Raw genomic sequence first — 16,544 nt, forward strand, 5'->3', positions numbered from 1 at the left:
GTGCATCGAAGAGCTAGTGCAAGATGAGCATTTGTTGTTAAGAAGTATATACTTTTGTATTTTTCTAAGAAAATGACCAATTGTTTTGCTAGATAAGACCCTTATTTCTCAGCTGGGATCGTGTAGAGCCCTTTGAAGCTGCATTGAAACTGCAATTTGGACCTTCAATCCGCTGATCCACATTGAAGTCCACTATATGGAGAAAAATCCTGGAATGTTTTCCTCAAAAACCTTCATTTCTTTTCAACTGAAGAAAGAAAGATATGAACATCTTGGATGATGTGGGGGTGAGCAAATCATCAGGAATTTTAATTCAGGAGTAGCTAATCCTTTAAATCTTTTGATAATAACAAACCAGCAAAGGTCAGCAATTATCTCTTGCAACCGGATCTCATGAAAAAACATAACTACTTTATAAGATGTCTTTCACATGAATTTGTACAATGTGATTTGTATTTTTTTTCTTTGAAAAAAATAAACTCAAAGGTCCATCCCAACCTAACTATCAATGGAGTGTATGCAGATTGTCTGAAAACTTACAAATAAGATTGTAGAAAAAAATTCATATGAATACAAATTTGTTTTGATCTGTTCCAAAGACAAAATGTTCCAAGAACAGAATGTAGGCAGGGCTTAAACAGAAAGTGCAACTGAAGAAAATCCAATTTTCATGTATACTTTTCATACTGCAAATATGCCATATATAATTCATATTTTATTCCTTTGTTATTAAAACCTTTAAAATACAGCTAAAAGTGAGACACAGAAGCATTCTGATTTCTGAGACACAATAAAATGAGAATGACCACCAGAACTTACACAGAATTATGAACATTTTTTATTTATGATGTTCACACTTTAGTCCTATTTAGCTTTATAAACTCACCATTGTGTTCCACAGTGAAAAATAAACATAGTAAAATGGGTTAGGGTTCATTTGAAATATATTTATTTCATGCTAAGTAAACTACAAATACATTTACATATTTATGTACTTAATAAAAAATACCCTGCAGTTTTACTTTTAGTATACTAAAGTTGTATACTGACGTGAGTTAATTATCAGGAAATTTTAATTCAGAAGTGAACTAATACTTTAATATTTTTGTGGAATCTCTTTTTTTTTTTTCAGAATTCATTAGAAAAGTATTTACAGTCAGTTTTGATCAATTTAATGCATGCTTAATGAAAAAAATAAAATAAAATCTTCTGCTCTTGTACATTTAATGCAAGTAAATAGGGATCTGGGTTTTCAAATCTGGAATCTGGGAGTTCCAAAATTTCTGATCAGCATGCATCCTCATTTAATAAGTAGATGGAAGAATGAAGCCAGTATATTCTTCAGCGTTCTACAAAAGAATGTAGGTCATGCAGGTTTTTTTTTTTTAGCACATAAGGGTGAATAAATGACATCAGAATTTTAATTTTACACGTTACTATCTCTTTCATGAGTACTGATAGATCTCAGGTGAGCAGCGGTACCTGAGTGGTGAAGAGACGAAGAATCAGGTGACATTCTCCTTGAACTTTAGAGGCGCTGGATCTGGGCTCCAGCTTAAACCATTTATCATAACCAACGACCGGGATCTCCTATTAAAAATGATCCAAAAGTAGGTTCAACGGCAAACAGAATAACTTGCCTTACTGTTACAGAAACAATTAGAACTGTTAAAGCGGAATTAGAACTCACATTCAACGGGATGTTGATGCAACCCAGGAAGTCATCAGCATTCTCCTCACTTCCAGATGCTGCGGCCCCGTTAGCCCTCACGGATTTGGCAATTTGCTTGAAATATCTAAAAATATGATGCAACTGTTTGAGTCATGCAATCAGCGTGTGCATTTGAGCCAGTATTTGCAGAGAATGTGTCAGATGTATCTTCGGCTCATTTGCTTTAAGAAAACAGATGGTTGTTGTGTGACCTACCTGCCCATTCCTCTGAATCCACTGATTTCATTCAGCTTCTTACAGGCTTCCGCAACAGAAACATCGTCATCGTGATCCCTAGGGTGGAAAATAACAAACAACTCTTCAGTTGAGAAAAACAGAGATGACTGTTCTCATTCTGTAGGACATATGTTGACGCATCTTACCATATGTCCAGATGGAGTAGGTCATTGTGAACATCATCAATATCACTGTGAAAAACAAACAAACTTAAAAATGCACAAATCATCTAATAATATATATTCAGTTCTAACAGTAGGATACTTACAAAACAAAGTGTTCATTCCACACTGGGTTCAGAGTCTCTGGTTTGACTTCGGTCACCTGGATATCTCGACCCGCCAGCACTTCCTTAACACTGGAGCGCTTCTCTAACTTTTCCCGCCTCTTGCGAAAACTGAACTTCCTCTCTTTCTTTTCCTCAGTGTCTTTGGGCGACTGTCCCAAGAGGATTCCCAGCATGCAGTAGGGGTCACTGTAACCTACACAGCACCCACAGACAAAAATGTTCACTAATTAATTCAATAAAGGTCAGGAAATAGTCTGTTTTCCTGGAAGAGTTTTTGTGTTGACATTTATGCACTCTCAGAAAAAAGGTACAAAAATTCCCTTTTGTAGGTACTAATATGTACACTTTAGTTGCAAATACAGTCATGGCCAAAAATATCGACACCCTTGCAATTCTGTCAGAAAATATGCAACCCTTCTCTCAGAAAATTGTTGCAGTTGCAAATGTTTTGGTACTCACATGTTTATTTATTTATTTTATTTTTTGTTTGCATTGGAACAACAAACACACACACACACACAAAAAAACAGAATAAAAGTCAAATCTGATACAAATCCACACAGAACCCCCAAAAAATGCACTGGACAAAATTATTGGCACCCTTAACTTAATATTTGGTAGCACCCCCTTTGGAAAAAATAACTGAAATCAAGCACTTCCCGTAACCATGAATGAGTTTCTTACACCTCTCTACTGGAATTTTGGACCACTCTTCTTTTGCAAACTGCTCCAGGTCATTCAGATTTGAAGGATGCCTTCATTTTGTTTTGAGATCTCTCCACAGGTGTTCTATGGGATTCAGATCTGGACTCATTGCTGGCCATTTCAGAACTCTCCAGCGCTTTGTTTGTATCCATTTCTGAATGCTTTTTGAAGTGTGTTTCGGGTCATTGTCCTGCTGGAAGACCCATGACCAGACACTGGCCACTACGTTGTGCCTCAAAATTCTTTGGTAATCATCAGATTTCATGATACCGTTCACACGGTCAAGGCATGCAGTGCCAGAAGCAGCAAAGCAACCCCAAAACATCTTTGAACCTCCACCAGGTTTGACTGTAGGGACTGTGTTCTTTTCTTTGAAGGCCTCATTTCTATTTCCGTAAACTGCCATGATGTCCCTTACCAAAAAGCTCTACTTTTGCCTCATCTGTCCACAGTACATTCTCCTAGACGGATTGTTTTTTTTTTTACATAAGTTTGGGCAAATTCCAGTCTTGCTTTTTATGCCTTTGTGTCAGCAGTGGTGTCCTCCTGGGTCTCCTACCATAGCGTCCCTTTTCGAGGGATAGTGTGAGCTGACTGGTTGCAAGAGTGATTACTACATTGCCCACACCTGTGACTTACCACAGGTGTGTCTAAATACAAATTACAGGAGCATCACATGCTTGAAAAGCAATTATTTCTTACAATTCTAACAAGGTGTCAATAATTTTGTCCAGTCCATTTTTGAGTTCTGTGTGAAATTGACTTTTCTTCTCTGTTTTTTTGTGTTGTTGCAGTGCAAACAAAAACAATAAGCATATGAATACCAAAACATTTGCAACTGGGACAATTTTCTGAGAGAAATGTTGCATTTTCTGACAGAATTACAAGGGTGCCGATATTTTTGGCCATGACTGTATGTACTTTTAAATGACTAACATATACCTTTCAGTTACTAATATGTACCATTTAAAGGTAAATAAGACACAAAGATGTACCTTTCAGCTTTAGTACCTTTATTTCTGAGAATGCAATGTGAATTTTGGCTCTTCAAAACAAGAATAAAACTTTGAAGACAAAATACAATTTAAGAACGAATACAATTTCTGTGATGCTTTAGGGTTAAATAAATAAAATGCCCTTTGAAGATTTTCCAAGGAATATAGGTGTTATGTCTATATGTGAATGTTTTGTCTTGCTGTTTTCTTTTTTTCCACAACAAAAGTTAGTGCCACAGACTACATCAAAAAGACATGTTATCAGAAGCAAAACACACAAATAATTCACGAAAGGCAAAAACATCTTACCATTGGCATCTTTCGCCATGAGATTCTTGCCTTTCATTACAGAGACCCTGAGAGAAAAGCTGGCTTTCTACAAAAGAACATTTCAGACGTGGATTAGAAGGCATCACGGCAGTAATAAAAACTAAGCATGTTTCATTTGCTGTTCGACATGGTGGCGGCACCTCGAGTGAGTGCACAGTAAAACAAATGCGAGCATGCCGTGCTGTAGTGCCAAGGCCTGTCGAGAGGAAAGAAATCAATAGAGGTTTTCTTTTTCAGATGTTAGAGGTGAGTATATTATGTATGACACAGGCAGTGGGAGCCTGCTCTTCAAATGAAGGCTGGGATCATTGTGATGCACATTCAAATAGCACAACATTTTCCTGTTTTTTTCAAAGACCTTTAAGAGGTTACAAGAGGTAGCTGGAGCTTCTTTCAGCTGTGACATTTCAAAGTTTCTTTAGTCTAGCAAAAGATAAAACTTGTTTAAATCGTTACTCTAAATGATTCTGCATCTGTGTTTAGTAAGAGAGGCTCTCTATAGATATCAGTATTTTCCACTTGTTGAATAATTCTTTTGCCTTTACTCATACGAAGAAAAGAATGAAATCTGTCTATAAAGACATAAGAAGCTGGCTCTTGATATCGAGCTGGCGGCAGATACCGCTATTGCTGTAAGTGTCAGAACAAAAGGTTGAGAAGAAGAGAGTCGTGTTTGGGGTATCAGACAAAATCTATGTGAGACCTTCACCTTGGATTCTCGGACTCGCTGGAGGATGATGTCATGCTCCTCTTGACCCATATCAAAGACCTGAGCAAGAGAGTGATCAGAGAAAAGGTTGGTTTATAGAAAAATAGCATTTTGAATATGAAGTTATACCTATCATACTAAGTCATAAAAACGTCATATTCAAAATGCAATGACAGACGTGTTCACAAGTCAGTTTCAAGTCTTTTACAGTTTAGTCTCGAGTGTTACAAACCCAGGACAATTAATTTCTACAGCACATACTATTATTATTTATTATATTTTATTATATTTTATTTTTATTTTATCTTGATAGAAAAGTGTATGTTTATTCTGCAAGGATGCATTCAATTGACATTTATTTCAAATAAAGATTTTAATAGGAACCCTAAAGTGCTGTAAGCCGACAAACCAACACTATCTCACGACCAAATTGTATGTATTTTATGAAGTGGCTAATTTGTATGACCTCACTTGCATGATTTTGTATGATTTCTGTAACAGGTAGGTTTAAGGGTTGTCCTTCGTACAAATTTGCCACCTTGTAAAATACGTACAATTTCCCACAAATCGTACAAATTCATACGAGTGAGGTCGTATTAATTCGTACGAATTAGCCACTTTGTAACATATATACGATTTTTCACAAATCGTACAAATTCATACGAGTGCGTTTATGCGAATTTGTACGAATTAGCCACTTCGGAAAATACACACGATTTTTCACAAATCGTACAAATTCATATGAGCGAGTTCATATGAATTCATACAAATTAGCCACCTTGTAAAATACATATGATTTTTCACAAATCATACAAATTCATACAAGTGCGGTCATACGAATTCGTAAGATTTAGCTACTACATAAAATACATACGATTTTTCACAAATCGTACAAAAACATACGAGTGAGTTCATATGAATTCGTACGAATTAGCCACGTCATAAAATACATACGATTTTTCACAAATCATACAAATTCATATGAGTGAGGTTGTACAAAGTCATACAAATTAGCCACCTCGTAAGATACATACGATTTTTCACAAATCATACAAATTCATACAAGTGAGGCTGACAAATTTGTACGTATTAGCCACTTTGTAAAATATATACAATTTTTCACAAATCGTACAAATTCATATGAGTGAGTTCATATGAATTCGTACAAATTAACCACCTCGTAAAATACGTATGATTTTTCATAAATCATACAAATTCATACAAGAGCGGTTGTACGAATTCGTAAGATTTAACTACTGCATAAAATACATACAATTTTTCACAAATTGTACAAATTTATATAAGTGAATTACATGAATTCGTACAAATTAGCCACCTCGTAAAATACATACAATTTTTCACGAATCATGCAAATTCATATGAGTGAGGTTGTACGAATTTATACAAATTAGCCACCTCGTAAGGTCCGTACGATTTTTCACAAATCATACAAATACAAAGTAGGTCGTACAAATTTGTATGAATTAGCCACTTCATAAAATACATACGGTTTTCCACAAATCAGACAAATTCATACAAGAGAGTTCATATGAATTCATACGATTTAGCCATCTCGTAAAATACGTACGATTTTTGAGGATGGAAAAGTGCCTGGACTTTGCCATCGGTCCATCTATCGCTGTTTTCCATGTTTGTGGAGTTAGTTCATATAGTAAGTATATGTAAACTATGACTTTTAAAAATGGCAGGTGCCATAGTCCAATCAGTGTACACTTACATAAATAGTAGTTCCTATTGTGCTGGGTTAGACCAGCGTTGAGAGGTAATGCATTACAAGTAATAAGAGTTACATAATCAGATTACTTTTTTAAGTAACTAGTAAAGTAACGCATTACTTTTTAATTTACAAGAAAATATCTGAGTTACATTTTCAAATAAGTAATGCAAGTTACTTTGTTTTCCCATTTATTGACTGACAGCGCTCTTGCCCCCATGTTGAGAGAAATTGGGAGTAAGTACAGAGGCGTTGTGTGTGTAAACATGATGGTTACTGTAGCTCTAGACTAAATGTGAACATGCATTAACTCATCTCACCTGCACAAAACAGATTCACTATTCATAAAAACACATTTTGTTACTTTTTTAGGAAGTAACACAATATTGTAATGCATTTCTTTTAAAATTAAAATAACTTTCTCCAACGTTAGACCCTACACTAAAATAGGAGCTAATGTAGTTCTGCCAAAAGGCTTTCCTATAACTAAAATTATTCCATGTTCCTGTGGTGCGAACATGCCAAAAAGCAGGTACTTTCACCAATAGTTCTAGGAACTATTAAAATGTCCAGTGTGAAAGCCTGTTGTGTTGTTCACAAGTCTCTAATTTGGAGTCAAAGTGCTTATGAGCGCAATTCAGAAGCTCTGACTTTTAGTTTCCATCTCAGCTTTCAAAAACTGCTACAGAAAACTGTTTAACTGCTTCTACATGTCTACTATTTATTCATTTTAACTTAATTAATTCAAAGGTTATGAGTGCTGACGAACATTATTCTTGAGAAAAGGGCCATTGCCTTTTATAGTAGTGCTGGTAGTCAAAGCTCTGGTTATGTCAGCGCTTAAGGTAAAAATCTTTCTTCATTCTTTTTTTTTGGAAGGAAAAACATTATAGATCAGACACTTCAAAAGTAAGACCTGCTACACCTCAGTGTTAGAGGTCTCAGAATGGAATCAGGCTCCTCTGGAGTGACAGGGGTTTCATGGGTGTAATATAAGCACCGAACATCAATCCCCATTGGGCACGGGCTTTGATGTTTAATCATGTCTGAGACAAGAGCATCTGCTCCAACTCATAAAACCAAGTCAAAGTAAACAAACCCCCCCACCACCACCCAAGCGCAACCCTCCGTTCCCCCACAATCCCTTCAAGGACCAGCTTTTTTTCAAGAATGCAAGCCCTTTGAAAACAAAAGATAAAACAAGTATTTCTGTGTATTTCATTTCTATTTAGAAATCAATCAGAGCATGATATTTATTTAGGTCTTGGTGGATTTGAAGCGCCAGAGGCACGACACGCATTGTGATATTTGTGATGCTATGGAGGGATGCTGGAGTGTTTGAATCACGTATGCAATTTATTGAGAAAATAACAAAGTTGCACCTTCTGCAGGTAGTTGAAAATGTCCCCTTCATTGGTAACATATTCTGGTGACGGCACCCCGACGCGGTTGACCACGGTGTAGATGGCCTCCTCATACAACAAATCCAGCTAAAACAGAATGGTTTATTTAAAAAACGAGAAAACTGCAATGTACCACAAGAAGGAATCATGCTATCTGAATCACTGCTGCTTTTCAAAGGATGACCAGGAGACTCACCTCATCCCTGGTGGATCTTTCTGGAACAAAAGCCTGGTCTTTGCACTCCGGGGGTGGAGGAGCACAGCTGCTCTCCTCCTGTAAATGCATGAGGATGGAGAACCAATAGAAACAAAGATGACAGGTGAGGTGATCAATGAAGAGTGGGGAGATCATTAATTGTGCGTAACAATGTGCTCAAAGCAGCTCTCTAACCGTGTAGATTCAAGGGCTTCACCGGCTGAGAGCAATGAGCCTGGCAAGAGGCAAGAGGAGAGTTTATGAGCCCTTCAGCATCCTCTGTGAGCAATGGATAATTTGATCCAACATATGAGCTCGTTTTCATTTGAGCTGGGCTAATAGATTAAGAGGATCTTGACAATGGCACAGCGATAAACTCCCACTTTTGTCGATGAACGTCATTTACTTTTTAGTCGGCAAATCTACAACACAATCAGTTCTCTGAGAGGAGTCATTTGAGACGAATGTTCTAATCAATGTCTTCACAATCAGCTATTTCTGGGAGAATGTGAAACAAAAAAATAGAAAACAAAACTCTGATAAAAAGATTTTCTGCCATGGGTTACTACCAATAGTAATACCATTGCATTCTTTAGAGTACTTACCATGGGCCAAGAATAAAACACTGATTCTGTATCAAATGGTTATTAACCAATAGCCTCGCTGTACTGGATTAGTGTGCTATTCATAAATAATTTAAGATAAAAAAAAAAAAAATCTAATACATTTGAATTTAATATGTGAAATTGGAATGGAAATAGCAAATGAGACAACATAAACTATGACAACATATTGTATTACATAAACAGTTTATACATAGAAAAAAACATTCATCAAAATATCCACCATTAGCAGCTATTACAGCTCTGCATAATCTAGGCCTAAATTCACTGTATTCTTAATTGGTAATCAATTGTTGAAGCTGTTAAGGTGTGTTGCCCCAAAATTATTTTAAAAACCTGGGCCAAGTTTAAACCAGTAACCAGGCATCACAACTGGCAAAGGGGCATGTCTGACTTTGACATGTATGTATTGCCATTATTATGTAATCAACATGAAAATTTTTATTGTTGGTCTTCAACGATAATGTCAACTTACTTTAATGTATTTGCACCAAAAATTGATAAGGATTTATTCTGATATCGTCCAAAACCACACTTTGCCAGGGATGTTTCCAAACTTTTGGAGGGCAACTTCTTTACATTTAACACATTTATGGACAAAGGTGGAAGAACACTTAATTTCCCCAAATGCTATGCCTGTTGAATTTATTTATTCAGAGGCCTTGTTTTTCACCCAAAAATAAAAATTACCCCATGATTTACTCACTTTCAAGCCATCCAGGTGTATATAACTTTCTTCTTTCAGGTGAATACAATCAGGCTGTTGATATTCAATAGTCCAGCAGAAGTCCATCCATCATAAGAATGATGAAAGAAAGAAAAATGTACTCCACATGGCTCCGGGGTTTAATAAAGGCTTTCTGAAGTGAATCAATGTGTTTTTGTAACAAAAATATACATAATTAATATTTTTTAAACTGTAATCTCTATCTTTGACTAACTGACGTACGTGCGTTCACAAGAGAGTGGCGTTCCAGTGGATGACGTAGGATGTAGGTCTAGCGTAAGCTCCGGTGAGACAAAACAAAACACTGGTCATAAATTAGAAGTACAAAATGAAGATGCAGAAAAGGAAAATGTCATAGGATTTCGATATACTGTAAGCCAGAAGACCGATTTTCCTTTGCTGTGAACAAAACTTGGTTCTCACAAGACTCACCGGAGCTTTTGGTACGCCTACGTCCTGCATCATCCGCCTGAACGCCACTGTCTAGTGAACCACTATTACAGTTAGTGAAAGCTAGAGATTACGGTTTATAAAGTTTTAAATATGGAAATTTTTCTTACAAAAATGCATTGATTTGCATCAATTGGACTTCTGTTGGACTGCTAAATTTCAAAAGCCATTCACTGCCATTATAAGAAGAGCCATGACATTTTTAATGTAACTCTGATTGTATTCATCTGAAAAAACAAAGTCATATACACTTTTTAAAAATAAAGGTGCTTCACGATGCCATAGAAGAACCTTTTTTGTCTAAATGGTTCCATAAAGAACCTTTAACATCTGAAAAACATTTCTGTTTCACAAAAGGTTCTTTGAGGCGAAAGAAGGTTCTTCAGATTATAAAAGGGTAAGAAAAAGACGGTTCTTTGAAGAACCTTTGATTGAATGGTTCTTTGTGGAACCAAAAATGGTTCTTCTATGGCATCGCTGTGAAGAACCTTTCAAAGCACCTTTATTTTTAAGAGTGTACACCTAGGATGGCTTGAGGGTGAGTAAATCATGGAGTAACTTTCATTTTTGGGTGAACTATCCTTTCATGGCTAAAAGCCATGAACCAAACCAGCTTAGCTATGAAGTGAATCACAACATTATAAACTTAACTGCATACTCAACTTTAATGAGTGAAAGAACTACAATCCCATGAAGCATTGTGAACAATGTCATTTAAAAAATGGATGACGAAAGTTACCATATACCGTAGGATAAGCTTATTACAAAATATGCATATATCCACCTTTTTACTGAGTAACCAATGAGCAGCGCCATGAGGGATTCTAACTTCCGTTTGGGTGCTTTTGTGTTCCAGTTTCCATAGAAATCTATTTTAAAACGGGGAAAAAATGGGACTGAATTTAAACTTTTTCAATATATCTAAATATGAAAATAAGTGCAGGTTTAATGAAATATGTTAATTTGACTGGAAACACCAGCTCCGTTTTGGTCGGGTGAGACTTTCATGTTCAGAAAAAGGTGGATAAGCATATATAAAATGCATATATGTAGTTTTTAATTTAGTGTAATTTTCTTGCTGTGATTTGGTGGAGATTTCTCATTGAGATTTCTCCAGGCCCAGGCTCATGAAAATACGTGCCTCTATATACATTTCTGAAACACCTTACTGCACATTTTGCGGAACTGAAATGTCCAGAGAGTGGCGCCAAAAAATATGTTCAATACGTGACCGTGGCAAGTTTTTATTACGTTGGTACAGGCATGTAATGCTGCATTTTTATTACACTGCTTGAGGTACGTATTGCAGCTGTTCAGAATTAAAATATCCGGGTAGTGTTGCTAAAGGTTAATGCACTAATGTGTTGTAAACATCCCCTACACTAAATCCAAACCTAACCAATAGTTTCAACAAATGCAAAAGTCATAGAAAAATGCATTTGTTGATGCAGCCGTGCTATTTTAACTTCTTACATGGATTTGAGCTGTTTTGTCGAACCGTAGTTTCATCACTCAAGCGCAACACTGTATCGCGTGAGCTACCAAGCAACTCTACAGAATTAGAAAATTTGTACATATGAAGCTGTATATGTGACGACAATGTTCAAAAGTATCAGTTTTCAAATCGTGCAGGACGTTAAAATTGTTTTCAAGTCATAACATAATATTCTGCAAGAAACTTTGTGAAAATTAGGCTTTATTAATCAAAACTCTGTGTGTAAATCATACTTTGTGTGAAAAGGAATAAAAGTTGTCAGAGTTTTACTGCCTCTAGTGTTCATTTCAACTAGAAACCGCAGTAATTTGTACATATAGGTACTTTTTTTTCAGTTTTGCAGAAACATATATAGAGGCATGCATTTCAAATGAGCCTAGGTTGAAATTATTTAAAAAGAAAAGTTCAAATAATGTTGACTGATGGCTTCAACAAAAGTGTATGACATCAATCAACCACTTTATTAGTAATTGTCAAACATTAATTCTCTTATGGAGAAAATGAATAGGATTTTTACTTCCGGCACCTAATTCTGTAAATTCCACTTTCTGTAATTCCAATTCCAAAACTTCCTGTGGGTGTGACCAGTTCAATTTCAGCAACAGTCACTTGATCTCAAAATCCCAGGAAAACAGCCACCAATTCTGTAGCAATAACTCCAGCACTGACTGCTGTCAAGAGTTCATGAATCCACTGTAAGGAAAACACTGAGCCGGTGATGTGCGCGTGGGAAGTTATTAAGGAGGGATTCACTCCTCGCCAAAAAGAACAGTGCTCTCCGTTTCATCTTTGTTAAAGTCCACCAGTATGGTTCAGACACATCTACCCAAGTGGAGAGATAAAATTTGAACTTTACAGCATAAATGGGAAAGCTATTTTCGTCCACAGCAAAATGGTGAATCCCGACATCAGACCCTCATAGCAGACGTACCATATGGTGGTGGGAGTAGCATGATTTACAGCCTAAGAAGCGGATAGCTCGCAGTCTTTGTGGGCATAATGAATCCTAATTGTACTCTTCATCTCCACAGCAGTACCGCCAGCTAACACTTGTGAATTTCTCTGTCTGCTTTGCATCCAATCTCACTTGGCATTGTATTTCATTCAGCACTGCATTTATTATTTTTTTGTCTGTCACTAAGGTTAGCTGACATTTATTACCATTATTACATGACATTTCCTCATTTCTTTGCCATTGTCGCTGTAATGTTGTGGGAGAATAACATATTATTGTTTTCCCTTACAGTTGGACTATAATGAGAAGAATGGCACTAAACCTGACTTGACTTGAAAAATATACTAGCGAATATCATGATATCTGTCCTCGAGGTGAAGCTTAACAGTTTGCAGGACGAGCATCGCAATGCTAATGATCCTAAACGCACAAGGAAATCAATAACGGAGAGGCGCAACCAGAGAAATTTTGTGTTTTCCAATGGTCAAGTCAAAGTCCTGACCTTTAGCCGGATGAAATGTTGTGGCATGACCTGTTCAAGCAAGACAGCACAAAAATCTCAATGGCGTGAAGAGAAATACATGCCTAAGAACATGCAGCCTTCATAACATATATAAAATGTCAGTATTCTTATTTTCCGAGTCAAAAATATGCTGCTTGAAAGTTTGTGAACCCTTTAGAATTTTCTGTATTTTTGCATAAATATGACCAAAAAGTTAATCAGATTTTCACACAAGTTCTGAAAATTGACAAAGAGAACCCAATCAAACAAATGAGATGAAAATATATACTTTGTCATTTATTTATTATGAAAAATTATCCAGCGTTAAATATTTGTGAGTTGCAAAAGTGTGTGAAACTCTAGAATTAGCAGTTTATTTGAAGGCAAAATTAGAGTCAATCTATCGGTGTCAGTTTATGCCCTGTTTTATTTAAAGAACGCGGATCTGTTAAAGTCTGATTATGTTTGTGAAAGTGAATTATGGGACAAACAAAGGAGATCTCTAAAGACCTCAGAAAAAAAAGTGGTTGTCAGGCTGGAAAAGGTTGCAAAACCATCTCTAAAGAGTTTGGACTTCACAAATCCACAGTCAGACAGATTGTGTACAAATGGGGGAAATTCAAGAGCACAGTTACCCTCCCCAGAAGTGGTCGACAAACAAAGATCACTCCAAAGCAAGATGTATAAAAGTTTCTGAGTTTGCAAAGAACCCCATGATAACTTTAAGCAACTAAAGGCCGTATGTCCATCATCAGGAGAACAATGAACAACCATGGTGTGCATGGCAGGGTTGCAAGGAGAAAGCCACACAACTGCCTGTCTGCAGTTTGTCAACATCATGTGGACATGTCAGAAGGCTATTGGAGAAATGTTTTGTGGATGAAATATAATTTCTGGTTTAAATAAATAGTGTTATGTTTGGAGAAAGAAAAACACTGCATTCCAGAATAAGAAGAACCTTATCCCATCTGTGAAACATGGTGGTGGTAGTATCAGAGTTTGGGCCTGTTTTGCTGCATCTGGGTCAGGACAACTTGCCATCATTGATTGAACAATACATTCTAAAATGTCAGGGCATCTGTCCATGAACTAAAATCTAAAGAAAAAGTGGGTCATGCAGTAAGACAATAACCCCAGGCGCACAAGTCATTCTAGCAAAAAATGGTTAAACAAGAACAAAAGTAATGTTATGGAACGGCCGAGTTAAAATTAAAATGTTGTGGAAGGACCTGAAGCAAGCAGTTCTTAGGAGGAAACCCACCAACATCACATGGTTCAAGTGTTTCTGTACTAAAGAATGGGCTAAAATTCCTACAAGTCGTTGTGCAGGACTGATCCGCAGTTACAAAAAACGTTACCTGCAGTTATTGCTTTAAAAAGGGGTCACAACAGATGCTGAAAGCAAAGACTCACATACTTGTGCACCTTGCAAATATTTAACACTGGATCATTTTTCTCAATAACTGAATTACAAAGTATATATTTTTGTCTTGTTTGTTTGTTTGGATTCTCTTTGTCAACTTTAAAGACTTATATTACGCGTTATATTTATGCAGAAATATAGAAAATTCTAAACGGTTCACAAACTTTCAAACAGCACTGTATGTATTTGCTACTTTGTGATTCACTAATTCATGCATCAAGGGATAAAGGAGAAAATATTTTTCTATACATCAAGGTTTGCACAATTTTGTGTTCAATAATGATGTGAAAAAGCATAATTTCGTACATTAATTAAGCAAATAGATCTTAAGGACACCATTTATGTAGGATGCTTTAATTGTGAGTATACAGTACTGCCCATTATAAGTGCTAATGATGTTTTTGTCACCCAGAACCACTTGGCCAACATTGATTGCTGTCCTTTTCAACATTTACCGCTAGAAAAGTGGCAGAGGAAGGCTCTTCAGTAAACTTCTAGCACATTAACTCTGACGCTGTCTTTATATGAGGGGAAAAGAGAGGGTGAGTTTCTGTGATCGCTAAATCTCGCAGCAGTGCTCAGGAGAAAGACCTACTTTAATATGACCTGATTCTTCAGCACACAGGGGACAGGGATACACCTTGGTATAAGCAGGGATGCAATCGTTTTGAAGAATGTGGTTACCTCAGTTTGGTCGGCAGACAGCAGACTATCCTGTTTCTGGAGGATTTTATTCATGCGGTCAAAGAACTCCCCGTTTCCCCTGGCAACCCTGGAAATAGAGACGGATCAGTTCAGTTGCGGAACATTTCACCCTTGTTTACATTTAATTACACAATGCGGCTTCAAAAAGAGTTTCCCTTCCAGCCGAGTCTGGGATGTTTTTTTTTTTGCTCCCCAGCTCTGCTTCACCGTAATCAGTACCACATATATGCTGAAAGCTCATCTGGACCTCTGGAGTGCTGCTCGTTCACACTAATAAGATAAGATGAGCAACATTGAGAGATCTTTGACAGGCATCCAGCAAATGCTTGTTTTGTGTTGACATGTAATTACTGGAACATAGATAAATGGAGAAGTGGTAATAAACTGTCAAATTGTCAAATTTAGGTTGAAACCGAGAGCGGGGCTGACGTACGGCAGGGTGAGAACAAATTAGCATGAAGGTTTTACTTTCAAACAATGCTTAGGCTTAAGAGAAGTAAAAATTATTTTGACATGACAGTAAAATTAAACTTCATTATTCAATGTGAACACTATGAACAACAATACTTAGTAGCAATGTGTTGAACACCTTCTTCTGAATAGCACAAATAATGACTCATAACAGAAATGAATAATGAATTCAACCAAACAATAATAAGACAAATTATTCACTGAACTGATTTACCAACTATACCAACATAAAAAGATTTTTTTTTTTTTTTTTCATTTTTAATAAATATACTGTATTTAAAATTCATGTCAAACTAACATATTTACCAACATATCGCTCAAGACATACTGATATAAAAATTTTAATTAAACTCTTTATTTGGAGTACATGTGCACAATGCACATTTCTTAATAATATGCCTAATATGCCTAATGTGTTTTAATGTCACTATTGATGAGGACTGTATGATCTATGAATAATATTGGTCTTTAAATGCAATATATTTCAAGTGTACATGAAATATACTTACAACAGTTCCACTTTAGCACAATCAGATATACTTCAGTATATCTTTAGTTGGACGTTAGCACTACTTTTGCACAATTAAAGTGCATTAAGCACCAAATTAGTTTCAGTATACAACTTTAGTATACTAAAAGTAAAACTGCAGGGTATTTTTTATTAAGTACATAAATATGTAAATGTATTTGTAGTTTACTTAGCATGAAATAAATATATTTCAAATGAACCCTAACCCATTTTACTATGTTTATTTTTCACTGTGGAACACAATGGTGAGTTTATAAAGCTAAATAGGACTAAAGTGTGAACATCATAAATAAAAAATGTTCATAATTCTGTGTAAGTTCTGGTGGTCATTCTCATTTTATTGTGTCTCAGAAA

The 16,544-nt window shown here is 36.2% G+C and overlaps 1 protein-coding gene across 1 annotated transcript in view; it reads right to left on the bottom strand.

The window, feature by feature from the left end:
* The window catches only part of baiap3 (BAI1 associated protein 3), a 69,540-nt gene that overhangs the window by 24,444 nt on the left and 28,552 nt on the right, over positions 1-16,544 (bottom strand). The window contains 10 exon segments of the mRNA XM_051106716.1: positions 1,483-1,590; positions 1,691-1,796; positions 1,928-2,005; positions 2,095-2,139; positions 2,217-2,430; positions 4,247-4,313; positions 4,977-5,036; positions 8,094-8,201; positions 8,311-8,388; positions 15,170-15,257. Coding sequence (XP_050962673.1) covers positions 1,483-1,590; positions 1,691-1,796; positions 1,928-2,005; positions 2,095-2,139; positions 2,217-2,430; positions 4,247-4,313; positions 4,977-5,036; positions 8,094-8,201; positions 8,311-8,388; positions 15,170-15,257 — 952 coding nt within the window.

Source organism: Labeo rohita, chromosome 3, assembly GCF_022985175.1.
Source record: "Labeo rohita strain BAU-BD-2019 chromosome 3, IGBB_LRoh.1.0, whole genome shotgun sequence".
Lineage (NCBI taxonomy): Eukaryota > Metazoa > Chordata > Actinopteri > Cypriniformes > Cyprinidae > Labeo > Labeo rohita.